The 24,948-nt window shown below is 40.1% G+C and overlaps 1 protein-coding gene across 3 annotated transcripts in view; it reads left to right on the top strand.

Moving 5' to 3' along the window:
* pde4d (phosphodiesterase 4D, cAMP-specific) overlaps positions 1–24,948 on the top strand; it is a 143,340-nt gene that overhangs the window by 56,237 nt on the left and 62,155 nt on the right. The window contains exon 1 of one of the 3 annotated variants that reach the window (XM_029511706.1): positions 9,099–9,361. The exons of the other annotated variants lie outside the window; for them this stretch is intronic. Coding sequence (XP_029367566.1) covers positions 9,099–9,361 — 263 coding nt within the window. Of the gene's footprint in view, positions 1–9,098; positions 9,362–24,948 lie in introns of those variants that run through there. 3 annotated transcript variants of the gene reach the window in all.

Genomic DNA, 24,948 nt, shown 5'->3' with positions numbered 1-24,948 from the left:
ATTAATAAATGTGAAAAAGACACTTTAATGTCTCCATTTGTCATTCTGTTTTGCAAAGCAGCCTGGAGTAGATTATGAGGATCCTTTGCACACCTATAGATTGAAGCAGAAATCATTAAGAATCAGATAAATTTTGAATCGAATCATAGCCCTGAAAGTCGGAATCGAATCAAACATTCCCACCCCTATTATTTTGCTTCTCTTTTGTATCCTATGTTTGCTATAGATGGTAATACACTGTCAAAGTTTAATTTTCTTCTGACTCTACACGTACATTAGAAATGATCAATTTTTAGATTTTATACTCATCGAGACTGAATTTAACCTTGTCCACCATCTTCCCTTCCATGTTATTATTCTCTACATTTCCAGTCCTCATTAAAATACCCAATAGCCTTTTGCTGTGTGCCGTTAAATGTCCCTTTTTGAAAATAATCATGTAGGATTAATTACTCTCCCACAGTGCACTCTCTACTTCTTATAATTCTGATTTCTGAGAAATGTCAGCCGAGTATTAATGCTCTCTCATATCAACCAGCTCGAGCTGAATTCATGGAAATTCTAGTTCCAAATTATAGTTTTTTGGAAACCCAATTTCTGGTTTCTTTTTCTGTCTTATTAAACAGGTTTTCATAATTAGCTCATAATTTACACTATAAATATATTTGAAATTCTCCATATTACAGACAGTTTTCACAGTGCAATGCAATGCAATTTCTAATACCAATAAAATCCCGTTAGCAATAATATTAGCATTGTATCCATCCTATTATAGTATTATAGCAATGACAGTTTGACAGGGATGTACAAAGCTTGTACAAAACCAGGACCCTGTTCCCAAATAGATTTTTATCATTTTATTACATTTATACTTCTTTTTGTACCATGACATGTCCTGTCCAGGATGTCCTGTGAAAATATAAAAATCTAGATTTAATTGAGCAACACTTTTTAATAAAGGGGTGCATCAGAAGAAGTTGCTGGTTAGCGCTAATGAATACGTGAATAGAGTTGTCTGTGCCTGTAGAGAGATTTTTGTCTTTAGAGTCCAGTAAACTGCCTCGAGTAATGCCATTGAAGGTTTGAATGTGGAAATGTGAACTAATGGAGTTCATTTGTAGATACAGACCTTTTTATGCCTCTTTTTCAATCAGTAAATCGCAGAAAAGCATACAGGAAATGGAGCATAGGTGCCGAGCCGTAACCTAATGTGGGGCACTGCAATTACATGGCATGTGCTCCAACCACTCAACCACCAGCGCCACCTATTCACTGTCAATTTTATTAAGTAGGTCCACCTATCACGCACCAGTGGCCTCCCTACACCTGTATCTACAAATCCAAGCTATCCTCATATCTCCCAAATGACCCATGCTATAATCAATTCTTATTTCACATCATTTGGATCAGTTCAAACATTTCTTTGCTGAAATTCTTTTTTTTTTTTTTTTTTTTTTTTTTTGTGTATGCATGTCGGCAGCTGCATCTGATTATGTATGTCCAGTGTAGCCTGTGTACCATTAGTAGGACGTGCCTTCCTTACAACTGGGCCGTGTGTGGTGCTACCCAGGCTTCTTGTCTCTCCACCCTCATACCTTTTTGACCTCAATCCCTTCCCTGTGGTCATTTGTAACCATCCTGCGTCAGTTACAGACTGCTCTCAACCCCCCTCTTGCCTAGCAAGCTGCTCTACTTGTTCTTCCTCCATCACTCTCTTCCATCCCTCTGCTCTGCCCATTTCCTCTCATCACAGAAAGCTGGGTACATGCCAGAGCATCGCTCAATAAATAACTATTGGTTTGCTGCAAAAGAAATGTGAAATACACAAAGACTGCCATTCAAGGGCACACACCCTCTCATGCACATGTTTAAGCAGACGTACCAGCAAAGTTTTGTAATGGCTGCAAACCAAGGTCTGTTTTAATTCCTCCCATGGCAGTGAACCCAGTGTTAAGTGAAGACTCCTTGAAGTCTTAGTTTACTTGGTCTGTCCTTGGTCTTGGCGCTCATTTGCTTTGACTCATAATGTATTGGGAATTTCAGTGCTGAATAATTGTAACACCAGATTCTCTGCCAATATATTTTTCCCTTACTCCTGAATAATTTCAACCATCACTAATGAATATCAAATTCTAGCTTTTGATTTCACAATGATGGAGGTGAAAACACAACTCGTATCTTGTTTGGTGCCTGTGGACAGCCCCTAACTTGTCTGATGTTGAGATTTATAAATTGCAAACTTCAACAGTTGGTGCCCATTATTTACAGAAGAACTCACTTCTTCTCATAGCCACACTGTCAAATGTGTCTGTGTGTGCAGAATTTAGGCCAGAAGGTTGGGGTGTAGGACCTTTGACCAGCAGTGGGGAGGCGGGAATCAGACCTCAGTCCCTGTCAGGGTCATTCTGACAGATGTGCTCTCATGATATAACCTCATTGTGGATGAGAGATTAGTTATACAGGAAGACAGGAAGATGTTCTTGATTAACACTGAGAGAAGTCATAACAAGGAAGAATGTTAAAAAAAGGAAAAGTAGGCCAAGAATCTGTTTCTCTCAGGTGGTGGGGGAGTTAAGGGAATAGACAATATGTCATTTTGAACAGGATTTCTCAAGATCATGAGTAAAAATAGTACAGTTCGTTAGGTGTGGTGTTGCTCTGTATTCACTGCTGTTTGAATGTGTTTTCAAAAGGTTTTATTTTCATGATTACATGCAGATGTTATTTTGCTTCCCTCAGTCTTCATCTTTCTTGTGAGGCAGCGCTGGTGTTCAGAAAATCTTTGAGACAGCAGTTATTCATACTCCTTGGTAAATGGTAAATTAAATGTTAAGGAGGACACAGCTCTTCTCCAGAGCACTGGACTGACAGTTGCTTCAGGAAAGGAGATTCTCAGAAATGGCTGTAGTGACCCCACATGGCCTGAGATGGAGATGAGTGCAGAACAAAGTAAATATAAAAGACAAACAGCATAACAACATCAATATAGTTTGTAGCAGGTTGCTGGCACGTTAATTTACCTCTACATTGTTTGTATCAACCCATAATTAGTCACAGTCTCTATAAACTACTTGTTTACTAGAAAACATGTACAAACAAGTACTGCCATCTATTGGTCAATAATATGACACTGTGCTTAACATTGGACTCCATCACTTCAAATTTGGGTAATCTCTAGTATGTAAGAACTTTTTCAGCATTGCTACAACATCTGCACCTAACTGTGTACAGATAGTACTGAAAACTCTTTATGATCCCCTTAACTGAAATGTAAATATCCGTAATCACAATGTCAGTCTGTGTGATATGTGTTAAAGCTGCATTTGATTTTTTTGGGAATTCATTTGTAATAGATATGATCCCTTATGATGGCACATTAATTTTCCATAGTGGAGGTGTAAAGACAGTTACCGATCTAGGTATTGAAATCACTTGAGGTTTACGAAAAAAAAAAAAATATATATATATATATAACATGAAGTAGATCTTATCTTTAAAATCCTTACTGAGGAAATTGTATTCGTATCGCAGCATTTCGGCTTGTTCACTGTTACCTGCAGGTGTCATGACTGCGCAGTGGTGGAAGATGGCCACTTGAGGGAGGCAGAACTGCATCAAGGTTGGTGTGTCTGTTACTGAGACTGCAGCGTGTGGAGGAATTCTCATTGGGTCTTTACTTTGCAGCCCTGTCCCCCCCACCAACCATACATCTGCTATGCCATTCAATTTATGCAAGCGGCACCTTTTTCTCCTGTACACTTGGTCTTCTCGAACATTCTTATATAATATAAAACTGAGTAGATTGATTTGATAGTCAAGTGTCAGCCAGCCTTTTGCCAGGAACAGCCCAGACTCCAGACTGTACTCTGAAATAACAGCATGTCGTGTGCTGCCAAAGGACAAGCATCCAATCTATCAAGATTAAATTTTGTAAGGAGCCTGTAGGCATTGGGCTCAGATTTACATGCACATTTGACGTATTATTTAAGCAGACAGTGTGCCTCTCTTGTTTTTCACTAAGGGTTTTGTTTTACAAAGGAATGAAATGGCAAATGCACAAAGTTGGAAATAAGGTTTGTCAAAACCAAATAGAAGCTGAATTATGCGTGAAAGTGAATTCAAACAAAGATAAATACTCTACTCAGTGTGTGTATGGTGAAGTATGAATCCTAGATCTGTTATCCTGCGGGCTAGAACATAATGTACAAGGCTTGATACTATATCAACACCTACACAAAATGCTATGCATCTGTGAACAGTTATGACGTTCAGTTTTAGGTGAGGTTGTTTGGATGGAATTTTTTTGGACAACTGTTGGATTAGACTTCCCTGTCAGATCATGAGTTACATTTTTTTTTTTTTCCCCTACAAACTATAGTAAAAGTCACACCGTTTGCAGTTGTCTTACTGATTTTTTTTCCTTTCTTAAAAAACATTTTAAAAAAGAAAGATGTACTTTCTGCTTTCTTTAAGGTTCTCAGTACATGCTGTAATGGGTTGGCACTTCTGTATGTGTTGCAGTGTTTCTGTGGTGCATATCTCTGTTTGAATATACTGCAGTGTTGGCCTGCAGAGCCCCTTTCTCGTCTACTCCTCGAGCTTTTAGTTTTTGACAAATCCACATTACTCTCCATCCATGTTGCCCTTGGTAACCATGGGGGATTTAGACATTGCGCACAGCAAGATGGAGAGCTCAGGAAAGAAAAAAATTAGCAAAGAAAATGAGACAAAGGGGCAGGAAGTAGCGCAGGTAGCAGAATAAAAGAAAAGACGTGCACAAGAACACAAGAACTAGGGAAGAATAGTACTGACGTGTGTTCCTTGTGTGTCAAACATTTTCTCAACGCTGGTCTTTTGCTGGCTGTTGTAATTGCGAGCGCTCCAGTGAAGGACAGCACCCCTTCATTTCTGTCATGGTTGAAAAACCAACCTTGCAGCTTTAAAAATGTCACATCTTCACTGTTCAAATGCTTCAACTTCAATTCATTCAACTCAGGCCTTCACTGCGGGGGGCTTTTCAATTCCAAGCTCTTTTTCTCCCTCACAATTTTGCTTGCATATATGAAACTTGTATGCGCTACATAAATTTTGAATCTATGTCTTCACCTTCCTGCACTGCCTGTTAAGCGAGGGCTTAGCAAGTATGACGATTATTACTCTACATTGACAAATCAAATGTGCATTATAGAGAAAAATATTCGTGTGAATTTTGAAAATCCTTCCCCTTAACCAGTAGGACACACCCAAATGCAGAAATCAATCCTGCTTCTGTGTTGTTGAAGTTGGGAGGTGCAGGAATTTTTGTTCTTCAGCTGATTTAATGTTCATTTACTGACAAAGCCTATGGTGTATATGCATTCACCACAATTTTTGTGATTTCTGACTAACTAACTTGCTAGTTGGGCAGCACAGCAACATAGTGCATATAATAACACTGTTGCCCCACAGTAAGAAGGTTGATGGGTCAGTTCGCCAGTCTGGAGCCTTTCTGTGTGGAGTTTGCATGCTCTTCCATGCGTGTTTTCCTCTGGGTGCTCTGGTTTCCTCCCACCGTTCAAAGACGTCATGTTTGGGTTAATTGGTGACTCTGACTGTGAGTGTGAGTGGTTGTTGGTCTCTGTCTGTCTCTGTGTGTTGGCCCTGTGATGGACAGGTGACCTGTCCAGGGGGACCCCGCCCTCGCCTAATGTGAGTTGGAATTGGCTCCAGCATCCCTGCGACCCAGAAATAGATAAACCATAAAAGATGGCTAAATTAATGAACGAATAACACTTATTCGCTGTCACCTGCTATACCTAATGTCACCCATGAATTCCTCTAAATTCCATTTAGTTAAATTCTCAGATCACACAGCATTACTGTCCATTCTCCAAGACGCAGCTTCTGATTATGGGAAGGCTCTCAGAGGGAGCTTCTTGGTGTGACAACAACTTTTTGACTTGAATGTTTTAAAAACTGAATACATTAGAATTGGTTTTAGATGCCTCAAACCTTCTGCCAGGGAGTCAAGTCATAGTGAAAAGGTGGAAATGGTATTTGGGTGCCATTGTGATAGAAAACCTCAAGTTTGATTTTAATACCAAGACCATTATGAAAGAGGGGCAGCAGAGAATTCACCTTCTCTGGAGACTAAACTCCTTTTCCATTAGGTCTCCTATTCCCTGTTTTATCAATCTTTTATTGGAAGCCTCATTACTTTTTTCTTTATCTACTGGTTTTTCAAGCTCACAGTGAGGAACCAACATCTGCTCGAAGATTATTGTCATGAAGCAGAGTGTTCCATCTTCCTTTTGTGGACATTTTGTTTTCTCCTGTCTGTGCTCTCTGAAGGGAATTCTGTCTGTTGCCATCAGGTCATCACTATGGTGTACCTGCTTTGAAAACCAATTGTTTCTTTCAGTCCTGATGCTTTTAGACTTTGAAATGCAAATGCAAGTGTGTCATGAAGCATATATTAGGTGTGCATTGTGGGTGTTTTTAAGGCCTTCATGCATGCGCATTCATTCTTTTTGAATACTGGTGCAACAGCATTTACACCATGAAGCTCTTTGGCCCCATGGTCTAAATGTGTTTTGTTGTGTGAGCAAGGTGTTCTAAACTAATTGCCAGTGGGATAAATAAATTGTTTGACTAATTGAATGATTGGTAAGATCTGAATCAAAAACAGTTTGACCAGAGTGATTGAGCTGTAGCTAGCCCGCTGTCAAAGATCCTCGAATTATGCTCAATGTGCATGAGCATGACGTTGCCTTCCAGTCAGCTTGACAAGCTGATAGAAACGTTACATTCAACGTCTGGTAGTTAAGCTCGCCTCAAAGTGCAACATGAATGTGAGATGATCAGCATTGTTGCGCTGAAGTAAAATTTTCTTGTATAATTAACAACATTCCCACTAGCCTGATGTTTATGGGACAAGTAAAGGGTTTTATCATACTGAGCAAAAACGGTGAAAAGGTCTAAAAATGACAAGACCTCCACCATGTTGGTGGAGAAGAGATCTGTGAATTATTCAGGTCCTGTAAAAACTCTCTCAATACTGAAGCAATCCAAACTTGGAAATTGGTTCGCTCAACCAATGCCCAGCATTTAAGCCACAACATGACCAACCAATCCAACCGTATGTCTGCTGCTGGTTGGCCAAATCCATGTTTACAGAATGCAGTGTTGCAAACGTAGAGACTATATTTAAACAAGACAGTGTATAAGCCTGATACATGAGCTTATGCCAATGACAAGCCTAGTGCTAGACCTTTTGTCACAGGCAGCCTACAGAATCGGTCTGGGCTGCATGGGCATTGTAAGGAAGCTTAGGGATGCTTCCAGTTCAGTGAGCCTCGACTAAACTAGGCCAACCTTTTTCAAAACTTCAAAACTGAGTGGTAAGTATTATATCGGCACATGCTGGTTTGACATGTTTGTCCTGTCAGTGGCGGACAACGTATTTTTGATAAAGTAAGGATGAAAATTAGAAGAAGACAGAAAAATTCACTGTAAAGTATATTTTTGCATTTGTATCAGTGGCCTCGATGTGACGATGTGTTACTAGTTTCTGTGTCATCTTGAAGCTGCTGCTGCTGCTGCTTGTTGAGTGTTTGTGAGCTGTGGGGAACTTGTAGAGCTGGATATAGGTAAAACAAGATGGTGGATGGTTTTAAGGCAGTCTCATGGAATTTAGTAGTGGGACAAAATGCTGGAGGAGGATTGCTCCAGATAAGCTGCTGGTTTCTAGGCAGATAAGAAAAAAAGGCAAGTGGGTAGCATATCAGATTTAACAGACACTGTTTACATATTTACCAGCATGCTTAGCCTCATTTGAAAAACTAATACTCAAAGAGAGTGACATGGGAGGCAGGATGACATCGCCTGTATGGAGCTATCCCAGCTTCTCTTGTGTGCGCTCCTAATGTTGGTGAAATACAAATGCAAATTTGTGCAATCCCACACTATTGGTGCACACAATGCATCATTTGCTTTTTTTCAAGGAATCTCCTCTCAAGCTGAGTCTGCATTGAGAAGTACTCAGTAATTAATGGGTGCTTTTAGAGCAGCCTGCTGCAGTCAAAAATTCAGAAATGCACCCTCATGGACGCATATGCCTCAGCTCTCAGGTTCATAGAGGCATACAATAATTCTGCACAGTGTTGCCAAAGCTTACCATAGCTCTGACTTTATACCTCCCTGTTTCTCCTCCTCGCTATTATATGTGCATACACACACACACACACACACACACACACACACACACACTCTCTCTCTCTCTCTCTCTCGCACATAGTCGCGCTCAGCTCCAAAGGATCAGTAGCTTATAAACTGGCTGCAGTCAGCAGTCAGTCTCTCTGTGGAGGCAGAGGAAGGAAGGATAAATTGCTCCGACTGGATGGAACAGAACTCAGCCAAGCCTAACTGGATTGATTTACACGGGGCTGGGGCTTTTTACTGGTGAACCAGCACCGCTTCCCTGGTGGCTTTTACCAAAAACAATTGGGGCTGTTTGGGGCTTAAATAGACTTACTTCTGCTGAACTGTTGTCGGCTCAATTTCTTTAGGCTGTGTTGGGTTTGCCTGCAGGCCTTTAGAAAAAAAGGCTGTATTATATGGAATTCCCTGTTTGTTTGTTTTTTTTTTCTTCCCTTGCTTCCCGCCCTCCCTCTATCTGTCTTCCATCCTACCCATCTTCTCTCTTGCACTTGTCAGAGCAGACATCCAGTGTTGCAGAGCAGACAAAGGCAGCAGCAGCATTCAGTGCTTCTGTTCCTCTGCTGGTCTATTTCAAAGACGGCAAGGAAGAACGAGAGCAGGGATTTTTCTTCTCTTTTACATCCTCTGCTTTTTGCATAGAGGCAGCTGGGGTGGAGGGATTACTCACAGATCTTTTTTTTTTTTTTTTTCTCAATTTTTCTTCCAGTCCATTTTTGAATGAAGGAATATTTTCCTCTCCTAACTAGATACACCTTTTTCAAGAAATCCCTGGACTTTTCCGGAGAAGAGGTATTCATTTAGTGCGTTCATTTCTTTATATATCTTGGCTGCCTTTACCATTCAATCATTTCGCTGGTGCTGGTGCTGGTGCTGCTGCTGCTGGTGAAGCCAGGGTAGGCATGGCCCAGCAGGCGAGCATGGGGGTAACCCACCAGGACACTTTGGCAGTGCCCCCCATGCCCAAACACTCCGGCCTGAATGAAGACCTGGTGAAGATCCTGCGGGAGAACCTGCTGCAGCCAGAAAGGCCACGAGGACACCGGCGGTCGCCGTCCTCCATCTCCCCACGCCTCTCTCCGCGCAACTCACCACGTCTGCTTCGCCGCATGCTGCTTAACAACAACATCCACAAACAGAGGCGTTTCACTGTTGCACACACATGGTGAGACTTAAATGGATGCACAGTAACTAGCAGAATGGTAGCTGTTGCCACTGTTGCCTGTTGGTGTCGCCTAGGGTTATACAGTGCATATGTGCTTGTCATTTGTCAGACAGCATGTGGTTTAAGCCCCACCCATGGCAAACTTTGAAGGCTGGCACTGTGTTTGTTGAAAGCTGTGTGCAAGGGAGGTGGTTGTGTGATAAGCCCTCTGAGTAATTAAACTTTGTTTGTGGTTTAACTTGAATGCTTTCCCCTCTCGCAGTGAAATGGCGCGAGTGTGTGTGAGCAAATCTCCCATGTAAGTTATTCATGTCAAATCTCCTAGGAAACCCTCACCTTGGATAATGAATTTCACTCTTGCTCTTAATCTCCCTCCCCTTCTTCCCCAGTGTATGTCTGTGACAACCCCCCCCACACCTGCCCTTCCTCTGATTTTACCTCTGTGTGCTATACAATTGTGCGGCATCTGGAGAGATATACCCCAGATGTTTCTTGGTGGGTAGGTGGAGGAGGAAGCCATCCATCACTACATTTCTTCCCTCTAATTGGGGTTTCTGTGCATACCTGCCTGCCTCCAGTTTTTGACTATTAATTAGTCTTCTATTCTTAGCTGTCTATCAGCCTTACTTGCACTCGCCCACGCCTTATCCCCTGCCGTCGTCATACCCATTCTCCTCTCTCTCTCTGTTTCTCACACACTCTCACTTGCTCACTCACAGACACATACACACACACGCCCTCCTACCCACTTTGATTTTTGCTTTAACCAATTTAGTTTCCCCCTTTCCATTCTGCCCCTGACCCAGCATTCTCATCTCTCTCCATTTCATCTGCCTCTTTCTCCCCTCCCTTCCATTTTTAACCTGGCCCCTCTCTTCCTGTGTCCCACTTCCTCAACTCCCAGTCTCTTTGATTGCACACTTCCCTTCTCGTGGGTTAATTCGCAAATTCACATACTCCCACATAAATTCACATTTCCTCACTCTACTTGCCAGTTCTGTCTTATTTCTGAGGTAGTATGTATTGATTCTACCTTCAAATAGTATTTCACTTTTTGATCATAGATAGTTGCTTCCAGTTTCTTTTCATATCCTTCTTTTCTATCTTGCTTGCTCAATTTTTAAACCCCCATTATCCCCTATCCTTCCTCCATTCTTTTCATTCCCTTTGTGTCCCATAACTGGTGGCATTAATAGCTCACTATGATATATGATGTTTTACTCCTGCAAAGGCACACCAGTTGGTGTATAATTTAACTTAATAATAGTTTTGCACACAGATAGTATGAATTAACTATCTCTGTGCAATCTGTGCAAAACTATAAAGGATCTGTGTGTGTATGTGGAAACTTGAAGGTTTGCGCATGGTTGTTAATTCAGATTATGTAACTTTACACACCATCAGCATCCTTCTCCGATGTGTGACTTTAGGCAGAGAGCTATTTCGCAGTGTTCCATATTAAGATGCTGAAACACGTTAATCTATCTCTTCTGTTTTAATGCCCAGCTTTGTTGGTAACACGGTAGTGGTGCAAATGAGCCTGATTTCCAAGAAAATGTTGAAAATTCAAAGCTCATGAAAACAGCAAGTGGTGCTGGTAGCATAACAATGTGTTCATTATAAACAGATAAGAAAATAGCCATGATGTAGTATTATGTCAATATGTGCATTGGGAGGGCTCTCTGGCCATTGTTTTTATGGGTGGGTCTCCAACCACTGGTTTGGATTACAGTTATATGAAAGAGTACATTGTTAATGTGCAGTTTAGCGTGACATAATATCGACATGCTTCAATCATTTCTAAGTGTCTCCCAAGTATGCCTGAGTTGCTCTCTCTATTGCTTCAAGCCTTTCTGCACCCCATTGCACACACAAGTATGGATCTAATAAAATACTCCTTGAAAACCCCATAAAAAGATGAAGACTAGCAAGTCCAGGTGTAGTAGTATGTGAAACAAAACAGAGGTTCAGGTCACTGGTCCATGCTTCAAATAAATGAATAAATCTTAATAACACAGGAAATAGTCATGAAATACAATCAGAGGCGAGATCAGGCACGGTTTGATACAGAAAGGCACTTTAGAGAAGAAATGCCATCACAAAATAGTTTCAAAATCTGCATCAGCCGTGAGCTCTTTAAATGTGTTTTTGATAGATTTTAGTATTTGTGGTAGAGAGCTATATCAGATTGTACTTTGATAAAATAAAAAATAAAAAATGTTCGTTTGATTTTGATCTTGTTGTGGGATTAGGAATATTATGATAAATAAAAACCACCTACAGACTTTCAATCTCATTCATTCTGGTCTTTATCCTTGGCTGCAAAATTTTAATAAAAACATTTTTAGTTTCCACTCACTCAGTGTTGACTAGCTTTCACATGCTGCTGAAAACTCTGTACATGAGTTAGAAGAAATCTTTTCACTTCCTCCAACCTTTTTGAATAAGGATGTGTAACATCTTGTTTTAGATACAGGTATCTACATCATGAGTGAGGGAGGCAATGGGGTAAGAGGGTTGAGAGTATCAAGAGACAATGATGAGGGAAAAAAAGAGACCACTTAATTACTATATAACTTGTTGGTCATGTACCTTCGTTGTCTCTTGACATTTACAAAACAAGTGGTGACAGAGATAAAGAGAGTGTGGGAGGTTAAGTTGAAAAATGGCTGTGTTTGTATGCCCATGTGCGAGCAAGAAAACGGGAGGGATACAGTTTGTTTGTTAAACAGAAAGACGCCATCAAATGCCTGTAAGTGGTCAGGAGGCTGACAACTGCAGTGTAATTTACTCCAATCACCTCCTCATTGTTTTACAGCTGCAGGGGACCAGGGGGTGGCTGTGCTGTAAATCTGGCGACACGTGCAGCCCTCAGCGGCTCTGCTCCACACTTCATTAACAAGACAATCCTTCTCTGTGGACCAATTGGCCTGATGTACTGCTTGGCTGTTCTTATGGGCACACAACTTTATGAAAACCACTGGCAAATTGTTTAACGGTCGTCCTGAGAATGCTTTGGAGAATGCATCCTTAAAGCCAATTGGCTTCTCTGCTCTAAGTAAATTTGATTGGCTGTAATAATTTGCAAAGATGGTATTTTCGTGGATTTAATAGAAAGTGATGGCTCGAGCGGGATAGGATTTGCTTTTATCTGGCCAAATTTTTCTAAACAGTTTCCATTGTTGACAACATACGATGAAAGTAAAATGGAATTTAGGAAAGTGTATAAATATTTGAGCAGGATTTAATTTTACAGAGAGGATTTTAAGGGGAGTGTGGCAGTTCTTATTCAGCTGTTGCTATTATTATTAAAACATAAGCACCAGCAGTCCAACAGCAGCAAAAGCATTAGTGTTGCTTTCTCTATGGAATTAAATGTGGAATCTGCAAAACTGAATTTGCTAACAACAGACTTAAGACTAAATAATACACTGCCCTGCTATGAAGGGATATATTTAGGATTTGATGTATTTTTAACAACAGTGAAGGCACACTAGCGATGGCATACTTGGAAGGCTGCAGACTGAATCAGACTGGTGTATTGTGAATGTGAGTCTGATCAACCGTACTTCAGTCATAATGATTCATATCAAGACGCAGCAACTTTTCTTAAGGAGGTTAAACGCTCTAAAGAATCATCTGGTTTTCCAAAGTGGACAAGGTGCCTGGATTTGTATGTGTTTTTTCAATAGCAAACGGTGGTGTGACAACACTGCAGCTGGGTCAGAGAAAATCATAACTTCTGCTTTATTATTCTGAATACATTTCCAAACTGCCCCTAGCCCCAAACGCAAAGCATGGTCAAACAAGAGAGAGTAGGGTTTTTTCCATTTATTGTGCCTGAAAAATTTCCTTTTCAAAAAGTGTGTTCTGCCTAAGCGGACGCCACAAGAGCTTCGTAGCACATTGAGGGGATTCTATCTGCAGTGGAGAAAGAAGTACCTGGTATCAAAAGCGAGTAGAATCGAGGAGAGTGGAGTGGAGTTGAGTTGGCACCATGCGGTAGAAAAGCGCTAATTGATTGCTCTCAGCTCTTCAAAGGCACAGCACAGATAAAGCAGGGCTGAATGGTGCACTTTCACCTTCAAGTGACAGACACAATTTTTTTTGGTGTTGGTTTGTTTGTTGTTGTTTTTTTTTTTTATCTGTGGTATCTCCACTAGAATATCCAGATTTCAACTTTCCTCCCTGCTGACCCTGAGGTATTTTTAATGCTGTTGCACAACAGCGCCTGATGCTGCATTGCAACAGTGCAAGTGTCTCTTTATATAACAGTAGAGGGGGATTTGAGCACGGGGGGGGGGACAGGTAGCTCTGACTAGTGGTGCTGATGTCGGTGCTTCTTCTCTGGCTGAGGGCTTTGGTCAGGGAGTCGAGTATCTGGCTAAAAGGCCGGAGGTTTGTGGACAAATGATTGATTGACTGAATAACAGGAGGAATGATTGATGATTGATAGGTGGATGGAAGAAGGAAGGACGAACTCAAAGAAAGGAGGCAAGGGGGAGTGTCAGAGTAGAGGACCTCAAGATGGACCTCATCAGTCCATCTTGGTTATATCTTCCCAGTCTGTATGTTCCACTCCCTCATTTTTTTCTCTTCCATTTATTTATTTAAGGTAACTGATGTATTTCCTTCACTAATTGTTAGCCAAGGCCTTGAAAATATTTATAGTACAAGAATATATTTATAGTTAATGTCTCACGGTTAGAATCTCTGAAAGGCGGTCACATTTTTGACGAATAATGGCATGCAGGATTCCTTCCATTAAAGCACATAGCCAGAATGGCTGTTTCCAATCTCTACACACAATGAAGCTATCTGACTTCTGGACATCTCCTCATAGTCACTCATATTAGCTGCAGTGCTGTGACAGTACTGTTGGTCAAACTAAGCAAGAAAGGGGAAACATGCATACAGGAGGTGTCATTAATTTTGATGTACTTGAGTCTTCAATTTGCTGATCAGCTGATCAGTTGATTAGAAAATCAACTGATAATAAAATTCCAGCAAAATTAATATTTACTTCTAATTTCATGATTTCTCAAAAAGTAAAACATTCTCTTGGTTTTCAGTAATTTCATTATTTTCTTCAGCTTTTGGACTCTTGGTCAGACAGAATTGCCATCATAGGATGTGTGACCAATTTTGCTATTGTCAAACTTCTTACGGGGAAAAACTATTAGAATTAATTAACAAACCAATCTGCAAATACTTATATCTGCATATAAGGCCATGTACATGTTTCGAAATTTATTAGAATCCCAGTCCTGTAGCAGAATGCCTACAAAATCCAGAGTGCCCCAGTGTGTGGAATAATTCAAGATGAAATGTTGTTTCCTTTAAGGTTTTCTGTCAATAAAAGTTGCGTATGATGTAATCTGTTGTTCTAGACACTTCAGTTTTCAACCGATTTTTGATTCCAGGGTAGACGGCACCATAGCTGCTTCTGTTTGTGGCTCTACATGACATTTCTAGTAGTCAGCGCCATTTTGCCGGCTGTCTTTTGTCTTCTCATCCTCTCACTCCAAGATTTTTTGTTTGCATCCTTGTTTTACCATCTATTCCTTTGAGGAGGTTTTGGTTTCCATCTGTCATCCTTCTGCGCCACAAGGAAGATTTTCCAGGTTTTATCAGCCCAAACATTGCTCTCCACCCGGTGGGGATAGAGTGCCTGTAATTAGCATACATATGAGTGTTTGAGCAGTGCTGCTACTGTCATTGTGCTATTAGGGCTGACTGCACAACACATCAGCATATTACAGGATTTTATTTATTTATTTATTTATTTTGCAAAGCCAGGCAGATTTTGGATCATCAATCACATGCATGCAGATTTAGATGTATGACTGCAAATGGCCACAAATGGATGAATGCACACTGTGACTCTACTAGAGATTAGACAGGACCCTGGTTATGTGACTCAGCTGTGACTTTGTATTCTGAGCTAGTGGCCGAGTCATTGTTGGTTCAGATGAATAAGAGAACGAAGATTATATAACTGTGACAGAGAGAGACTGCGAAAGAGAGTTGGTAGATGGCAGACAGAAAAGACTGAATATATATGGTACGTTTAAATATTCTCCATGCTGCAAGTATATTTCATATCCAGCCAACTGTAATATGTCAGATAACTGCCCCCCCTGGAATTACAGCTAGGATCCAGTAATATTTAATGGGCAGTTATAGAACAGCGCTCAATTAATTTGGGAAATATTAGGAGCATATTGACCTACCTAAACGACTTGGTCTCACTTCTTCTACAGTCACTCTGCTATTAAAGAGAAGTCAGTCGTCACAGATCCACCACTTGCACTCTATGATTTACAAACGTGCTGTAAGTGGACGGCTACAAATTTATACATCTGAGTCTGTCCAAGCTCCTGTGAGTCTCAGTGGCCTTTAAGCCAAGTCTCCATCCTCCGCTAGTCATTTTCTGCACATCATGATCTTCAAATCCAGTGCACTGCCAGAGCTAGTCAGGCTCACATTCATTGCACATCAAATTTTATAAGCTTTTAGGATAAATTCATAGGGACATTTGGTACCACCTATGATTTTACCTGCAGATTTTTTTTTTCATTATTTTATTTAATTTTTTTAACCTGACAAACGTTTTTATACCACTATAAACGATTGTAGACTTTCCTGAAGCACATTCATCCTTGTATAATTCCACTCGGTTCGGTCTTCTTCTGTCAACTAAAATAGTTGAATAGGTGTTTATTTAGAATTTCCAACCAGCAGGTCCAGACACATTGAGGGGTTTTTGCGGTGCTTATTGCACTACCAGATTTAATTGAATGATGACCAGAATGAACCAGAGTTGAAGAGGCCACAGCTGCAGGGCTTCATCAAAAGGCTTTTCATATGCTGATGTCTTTTTGATTGAACAAAATGACTGAAAGCCTCTGCCCTTGCTTGCTTCATCACATCAGTTATTCACGTACGATGAAATTCATGTTTTTGTCTTTTTTTTGTTATCTTTTTTATTCTATGTATGTAGTTATTTATCATAGTGAATAACTGAATATTGTTTTTCTATCAGGGCCTTATGTTTTATCTTAAAACTGGTGGCACTGCAATTAAGAACCCATAATGCATTTTTTTGAAGGATATGTCCTCAGAATGTAAGAAAGATAAGACACTCACAAGTTTAGCTCAGTGTGCCTTAAGAAAAGGAAACACTAAAGTTTTGCCAATGTGGATTTTTAGCTAATTTGCATTATGAGTAAATCAGTAAATTGACATTAATTTTGACTGTCTACACCGAATTTGGCATGTAGTCTAAGGATATGTAATTCTATCAAAAATAGGGACTATCAGTCAAATACACATTCATTGGGCAACCTAGGTCAATTACCTGTAGTAACAATAACAAGAAAAAGGCTTTAGCATCATTGTAGTGCAAGTAGTACATTGACATTTTGTCTAATTCAAAGTTTTTCCATGATGATGAAACAATTATATGATTGTTCTCAAAGACTAGATTTACCAGGATTAAATAGAAATGCACAAATTGCAGCAACTCAACTTTACCAAGTTGCATCACTGCAGCCTTGTTGCCTTTTTCAGCTCCTGTTTAGTCCAAAAGGGTTTAAACCAACAAACCGCTCATTGTGGTTTTGTTGCAATGCAGAATTTCATCCTAAACTTTAAAGTGTTCCTAAAGGCAGAAGGATAATAGACAGTTCTTTTTTGACATTTTTCCAGTACTCATTAGTTGTTCAGTGTCAGGTTATGAATTCACCAAGGGGAGAAAAACATTGTGCCATCAGGAGAAAGTAATTTCAATGTATACTACTACACACAAGGTTTTAGAGGTCAATCTAATTGAAGGATGGCTTTTGCTCTGCTCCCTCCTCACAATTTCTTCTTTAATTTTCTTGCTTGCACCTTCATTATCTTCACTATGTTTTGTTTCTGCTGATTTCACAATCAGAACTTTGACTTGATTGCAAAGTGGGGGGTTCACTGATTGAGGGGCTGGTCTATTAAAAAAGCAGCTGCAGAGGAGCTTCAGCAGAATAACCTGAGGATGGAAAGAGTGGAGATGATTGAGTGCCGAGGCAAGGAGATATTTTTCTGATAGGCGAGTAGCCTGTAGCACACTGCTGATGGCCACGTGTGCGTTTGTTCGTGTCTGACATGGCACTGTGGAGGTTAAGAGGTGCTGACTTCATTTTCTATCTTTTCCACAGTCCCATTTCAAGCATGATGTCAGCATTTGTAGATATGAAAAAAAATGTAATTTCCCAAAGCGATTTCTGGATGTCTTTTCTTAGAGAGATTTAAGGACAGTATCGCTGTAGTACAGAGACGGGGGATATTTGTATTATAATATAAATTTATATTTATATTATATGGGGAAGTCTATCATTTAAAGGCAGAATACACAGTTATGAAAATGTTATAAAAAATAAAAAAAAATAACAACAACACAGTAATCTGTCACATATCTCCCATGACTGTGCTGATGAGATATCTGTTAACGTATGTACTGCAGATAAGAAACAATACCCCAAAGAAATTCACAGGCTTTCTGTGTTAAAAAATAAATAAAGAAATAAAATAAAGAAAAATAAATAACCTGGCCTTGGCAAGAAAGTCCAAGAAAGATGTTGTTTTACTGTTTCTCCACATAATACGTTGCTCTTTCACCTTTTGTTTTCCTGTGAATAACTCAGACAATAGCTTTTCATTCTGTCTTATCATCTTTTCCATGGGAGTCCTCATATTGAAGAGGAGCGTACGTACAAGAGCACTGTACATGTCGACCTGAGGTAGATATGTAATGACATGGGAAGCAGCATTTTCTCATCTCTGCAGAATTTATGAAGATGACATGGGACAGGATGAAGGAGAAGGAGGATAAATGAATTTTAGATTCCTGTGAATATAAGAGGGATGGAGTAGGTCGGCACTGCCAGTTTTTCCACTGTCACAATGTAAAACCAAAAAATGTTTGAAAATATACAATTCTACAACTCCTAAATTTACATACCCTGGCAGAATTTCTGAAATGTTTTCACATTCACATCACAAAAACATTTCTGTCCTGTAGTACATGGTTAATGGTCAGGAGAAGTCATTTACCATCACACAATTGTGTTTGCTCCTTTTCAATCGTAATGGCTAGTGCAATAAACCAAATGGCCCTTTACAAATGATTTCATACCCTTAAAATTTTGGCCCAATAAGGTACACACAGGTTTAAAAACAGAGGCTGAAATTTTGGTAAAATGCTGTTAAAACTGTGACATGTTTGCTTGTAATTTGCATCTGTCTATAAAATATCAGTGAGTGTCAGGGTTCTTAACAGACGCCTGCACATTGTATCCAGTGCTGCTCTAACTCTGATGGATTCTGAACCATGGGAAAAGAAAAGGTGCTATCAAAGGACCTGCAAAAGAGAAACGTGTGGTAATTTAAAAGAGGAGAAGGCTATAAAAAAGATATCCAAAGACTTAAAAATGTCAGTTTCAAACTCTGTTGAATCTAAGGATCTGTTGACACCAGGCCATGGCCAGGTGGGCCAATAACAATTTCAGAAACAACAGCCAAAAAAATTATTCAGGTTGCAAAGAAAAAACCCACCACAAATAACTTCCATCTTGTGTACAGGTTTCTCTGCAGAAAAAGGCTGTTTCAAGATGTTCAACAAGGAGGCACTTGAACAAAAATGGGCTGTCTGGTCGTGTCAACAGAAGAAAGCCATTACTTTGTGAACAAAACAGTACACTTACAATCTGCCAGCACTGAGACGACCCTTGAATCCTCTGGAAGAAAGTCATTTGGAGTGATGTGATAAAAATTGAATGTCATGGCCGTTAGCAGTTTGTTTGGAGAGGAGTTAACAAAGCCTGTAATGAAAACACAGGTACACCATCCCTACTGTAAAGCCAGGAGGTGGATCTCTGATGTTTTAGGGGTGTGTGAGCGACAGTGGCACTGGGCATTGAGCCAAAATTATTATGTTTTATTTAATGGTTGTGCTATTTTGAGATACCTGACAATTTAAGATGAATTGAATTTAAAATAAATAAAACATGTTTGGGTGATTCTGCCACAGTATATAAACTAAAGAGCCCAACTGTAGTTAATCTTTTGAAGATGCAGAGCATGGATCAAATGTATAACTGCCACAGCATACCCACTGTGTTTTTTTTAGGGTGGTATGCAGCAATTGGTCTGTTTATCTGTGAACCCTCAGCTTCTTCAATCCACCTTGTGTGGTCTGTCTGAATGGTTTCTCTGTACACAGACAGTGTCCACCACTAGCAGTTCTAATGAGTTGCGTGTTCAATTAAGATGCAGCTGCGTTGTGTGCCATCCTGGTATTGATGTCATCCCTTGATCATTTTTCACAGCTGCTTCCAATATCCTGCTCTTTATGAGGGTGTGTTTCATCTTTTGTGTGCTTGCATTTGTGTGCGTACGTGTTTGCAAATATAGCCTGTGTAAACACATCTGGTGCATTCATTTCTGTCTGTTTGTATGTGGATTTTATATATATATATATGCGTATGTTGTGTGTGTGTGTCTGTTTTTCTTTGTGTCAGTACCCATCCTGATTACCAGTCCTGTATTGTCGGTCTGACCGCTGGGGCTGTCCTCTTTGATTGCATTGATTCAGTGCCACTGCATGCAGTGATGGAGGACGAAAAATGAACAGCGTGCTCCAAGTATGAGGTAATTGGTCTGCACCTAGTTTCTCATGCTCCTCAGGAGGCAGAGGCCAAAGTAGATGATAGCAGGCAGGAAAAGGAGGAAGGAGGGCAAAATTGCACGTTTGTACAACTGAATGTGTGTATAAATGCAATTACATTCACATGCTGTGTGTGTTTTGTCTGTGGTCCTGTGTGTTTTTTGGATGATGGACTTCAAAGCTGCCCCGTAATTGAATTTCTCTGCGGTGATGGTGGCACAATTGACTGTTCTTATTGCTCATGTTCTGGTTTTGTATCATAATGTTGCTTGTGAAATCCTGCAACAGATTTCCATTCCACAGCCATATGTTCAGGTTATGTACACTCATTTGCCAGTATGTTAGGTCCACTTAACCAAAAGTACTGCAGTCTGCTGCATGAGTCCCACATAAACTCTTATGAAGGTCATAATGTTCAGGTTTTGTTGAGAGTGTAGGTTTAGGAGGATTGTACTGTACAGTATGCCTGTTGTGGTGGCTGTAGTGCTGCTGTAAGCGGTATTTCTGTTATTCTTTATCACGATTGCAAGCGAAATGACATTTCTCATCAAATCTCATCAACGACAGCACTGTTAGACGGCATTCGTTTTTGTTCAGTGCACTTAATCAATAGGTTTTTTAATGACCGTGTACTGCAGGACAATGAGTGCAACTCGCGTTCCACATCACAAAATGTGGTCGAAACAGGGAAAGTGAAACGTGCCGTAGACTGGACATCATTCTTGGGATACATCATCTCTTCAGTGCATTGCAGTAATCTGCATAACCTTTGGATTAAAGCAATTGTCCTTTTCCAAATTTTAGATACTCAGCTTCACAGAGCAACTTATCTGTTTAAGCAGATCTTTGAATGGCAAGTTTATCTATAGGAGAGCAGATTGTTTGGGGGAATGAATGTTCAGTGTAGAGTTGAGAGGATAAGGAGAGCTGGGATGCAATGGTGTAATTTTCTGTTAGCCTACCCAGCACCAACCAAATTAAGTGTGGCAGAGTGTGTTTGTTTTCAGACGAAACCCTAACAACTGTGACCGTCTGTGACGAGCGCTCGCACACTGTTGTCATCACACCTTAGTCCCATCGTAGTTTCTTATTCCTCTTTGTAAATCAGTATTGGATCTTCTTAAAATGAGCAACAATTTACAACAATGGCCAATGATTCTATTCTGAGCATGCAACATGCTTGTTGATCAAGTTTTTTGCGTGAGCCTCTAACAGTTTTATCTAGCTTTGCTAGGTGAAACAGTTTTCTTCTTACATCATGCCCCAGAGGAAAGGACAAATGTTTCCATTCTCTTATTCAATAAAAAAGTTATGGAATTATTAACATAGCATTGATTCCACTGTGTCATGAAGACTACTAATACTGTAATTGTCTCAGTAAAATCCTAACTGTTCAGCAGAGGAATATTTATATTAATGAACTGAGGTGCTGTATATAATGCACGTTTTGATCAGTTTTTTTAGATTCTGTATTGATACCTTTTTCCAAGTCTCTCTCGGGCCATCTCTGAAAATATCTACTGATTGATTTGTTGTGTTGTGTTGCAGCATTAGCTGTGTGTGTTGTTTGTGGCTGCTGCAACAAGGGCTTTTTTACGAGCATTCAGGGAGTGTCAGGATAGTACAGGTGCTCAAAACAGTCAAACCACAGGAGAGTAAAACGATATGGGGGAGATGAGTGGTTGTAAGCCTGGCCTGGACAGGTTTGACCACACAACTTATAGGCATCCCCTCCGCCCAATTTTTATTATTATTTATTTATTTATTTATTTATTTTTATTTTTTTTATAAAAATATGTCCTCAGTAAAGCCAGCTAGTTAAAAGCACCCATCAACATGTCCCAATGCCTCAAAAGGAGAACAAGCTATCTTTACATACATAATGAACACGTACACGTGGCAGTATCCTTCACTTCTTACTAAACTGGGCTTGAATTGTCACCCTTTCCAAATCTTTCATTACACAATGAGCTTGTGGACCAAACTGAACACCGTCTGCCTTTCGGTCCCAAAGGCTCAGTAGCTTGGCAACGTGCACTGCAGTAGTGCCTACACATAGAGTAAACAGGGAAACAGGAAATACACAGGAAAAACGGTTACATCACACTTCACCCACATTGCATACAAGCACGCAGACACACACATAGAAGCAAATCGGAGATGTATTGCTGCAAGTGTCAGACACTCATTAATAACATGTTTACAGGGATTAGTAAAGTACTATATGTGAATTCTCTCCCTTACATAGACTGTTGATGTGAACATGTGTGAAGTCAATGTCAATTTGATCAGAAGGATTTTGAAGCAGTTTCATTTATAGCAGTGATCTTCTAAGGTGAAAAATGGTGGCGCACCAACCACTTTCAATGGATGAACGACAAGATAATTACAGATTACAGTTTTTAAAATGACCAGAGTAATTACAATGGCCAGTGTAATTGAGTTGTCATTGAGTTGCTATCCCATAACATGGATTTTCTGCCTTGTTGTAACTGCAGTCTTTATTTTTAGCTCTCTGCCAGGAACGAATCAAGCAAATTCTGAATAAAACCTACTGTCAGCTAAATTTGTAGATGAGCCGCATTCAGTAGTACAAGCGGCAGCTGCATCTTTGGAGAAGGAAATTATTCAAAACATCAACCTTTTGTGTAACTTTTGCAAGAGATACAGCTCCTTTTCCAGACCCCCAAGAAGATGTTGACAAGGGGGAATAAAAACACTCCAGCTTTTGATACTCTTACCTTGGGATTTAGGGTTTCACGATTCACTTTGCTCTGTTTACCATTTTAAGAACATCTAATCTCAACAAGCAAAGTTTGACTAATGCAGGTTACTATTCAAATTGTCAGGGGGATTTACGCGACATCGTTGGATTGCTCTTGATTTAGTTGGGTTTAATATTAGGTGGATTTTGTTTCTTACAGACACAATTTGTTGGCATAAAAGGTTTGAACCTGCAAAAAGTTCAATGTTTTCAAATAGTTTTTCCAGTAAGGTTGTCATGTCATTGCTATCGCAGTCAGTTCATGTAAAATTCTGAATTTAACCAAGCCTGGATATGCACTAGGCCTTGTTTATATTTCCACATGCAAAGAATTTAGGCATCATGAACTCTGAATGACCTAGTCTGAAAAAAAAAAAAATCTCCTGTACTTCTAGAAGCCTATTTTCACAGTGTTTGTGACATTTTATATCCATGAGAGGGAGATGAGTATGTACACACACATACAAACACAGAGGACGTGGAAAGTCCCTCAGACCTGTGAACTTTAGGAAGCTGTCAGAGAATCCTGTAACATTCAGATTGATCATTGATTTTCAAGAAAAGGTGTTCTCTTAAAAACGCAACCGTTGGTTTCCATGACAACTGGCAGCTAACCTGGATGTGAACTCTTCGTGCCAACAGTATTATTGGGCGTGCTCTGTCTCCAGGCATGTTGGAGGGCTTTGTGTTCAGACCCCCTCTGCTTTCTCATCACTTGTGCAGAGATGACCTTTCCGTATCCCGATGTGTCGTCACTGTTACCGGCATGAGCTTTGGCTGCATGTCTTCGTGTCCATGGACTGCGTGTTCATTCTGTCTTTCTTTTTTAAGATATTTGCTGTTTTAGACAGTACTTTCCTTTCTGTATTTTACTTAGGATTTTTCACTAACTGAGTTCACCTGGGCTCACATTTTCCTTACTGTAACAGCAGCTGCAGTATGTTAGCACACAGCACCAGACAGCCACTGTGTTAGACTACAGGCTTTGTGTGTGGTAATATTAATAACAAGCTGGAAATAAGAAGCTAATTTTAGACTCCAATATACCTTTCTATTTGACGAGGGAAATAATGGCCATCATCCCACAGCTTCTTACTTCATTACTTCTGGTGTGTGTTTGATTAGGCTCTGCATTGGTATGACTTCTCTGTGGTATTAGTATTGTGTGTACGGGCACTTGCATGATGATGTGTATGTGTATGCACTTGTCTTCATGTTGCGGTCAGGGGTAAAATTGATTTGAGAGGCCGGAATGCTGAATCTTCTTTTGAAATTCGTATTCAACAGAAGGCTTATCTCGAACGCTGAAGAGCAGGAGGGAGGAAAAACAGGAGAGGAGGAGAAGAATGAAAGTGGGATTGGTGTCGCCTTGATGCTTCATCCGCTTCTTTCTTTACACTTAACTTGTTTCCGCTGGGTGAAGCATGGAATTTGTTTTCAAGGGAATGGCTCAACAATCGTCTGTTAGTGGAGTAGAGCCAATCAACTAGCCGCCTTCACAACTACTAACTACTACTACTACTACTACATAACTACTCACTGATAGACTACTCATTGATAGATAGGTTTTCCTTCCCCCATTCAGAGAGGGATGTGCTTTAAACTGACACAAGATTTTATAAATCGAAATTTCCTGCAGGAAGAAAACATATCTGTCTAAGAAGCAGAAACAGTTTTTCTCCCGTGCAGTGAATGACATATATTGCTGCTGTCGAGTGTACAACAAATCTGTGCTGACTAAGGTTTGTGAAATAAAACTACCCATAAATGATTTGGCTGTAGCTCAGCTAAATCCAAATGCACAGCTGCAAAAATATCAATTGGGTTGAGCTCAGTTTCCAAATTGAAGCTCCATCTTATCTTTGACACCTAGAAGTTGTAAAATGTCATTCAAATACGGCTATAATTAGGAATATAACCCAATTATGAAGGGAAACACATCTGTTAGCGTAGTCACTACCTCCAAGTTGGGCAGTTTACTGGTGCCACTGGGAAACTTTAGGCGAAAGTATTCAAGTAACTTGGGTCATGATAATATGTAGGATCAGCAGAATAACGCTCAGTCAGTCAGTCAAAGCTCCATGGTGGCAAAGGCCATGGTGCTTCTCTGAACAGAGG

This window comes from Echeneis naucrates, chromosome 9 (genome assembly GCF_900963305.1).
Source record: "Echeneis naucrates chromosome 9, fEcheNa1.1, whole genome shotgun sequence".
NCBI lineage: Eukaryota > Metazoa > Chordata > Actinopteri > Carangiformes > Echeneidae > Echeneis > Echeneis naucrates.
This window is presented reverse-complemented; position numbering and strand designations above follow the sequence as displayed.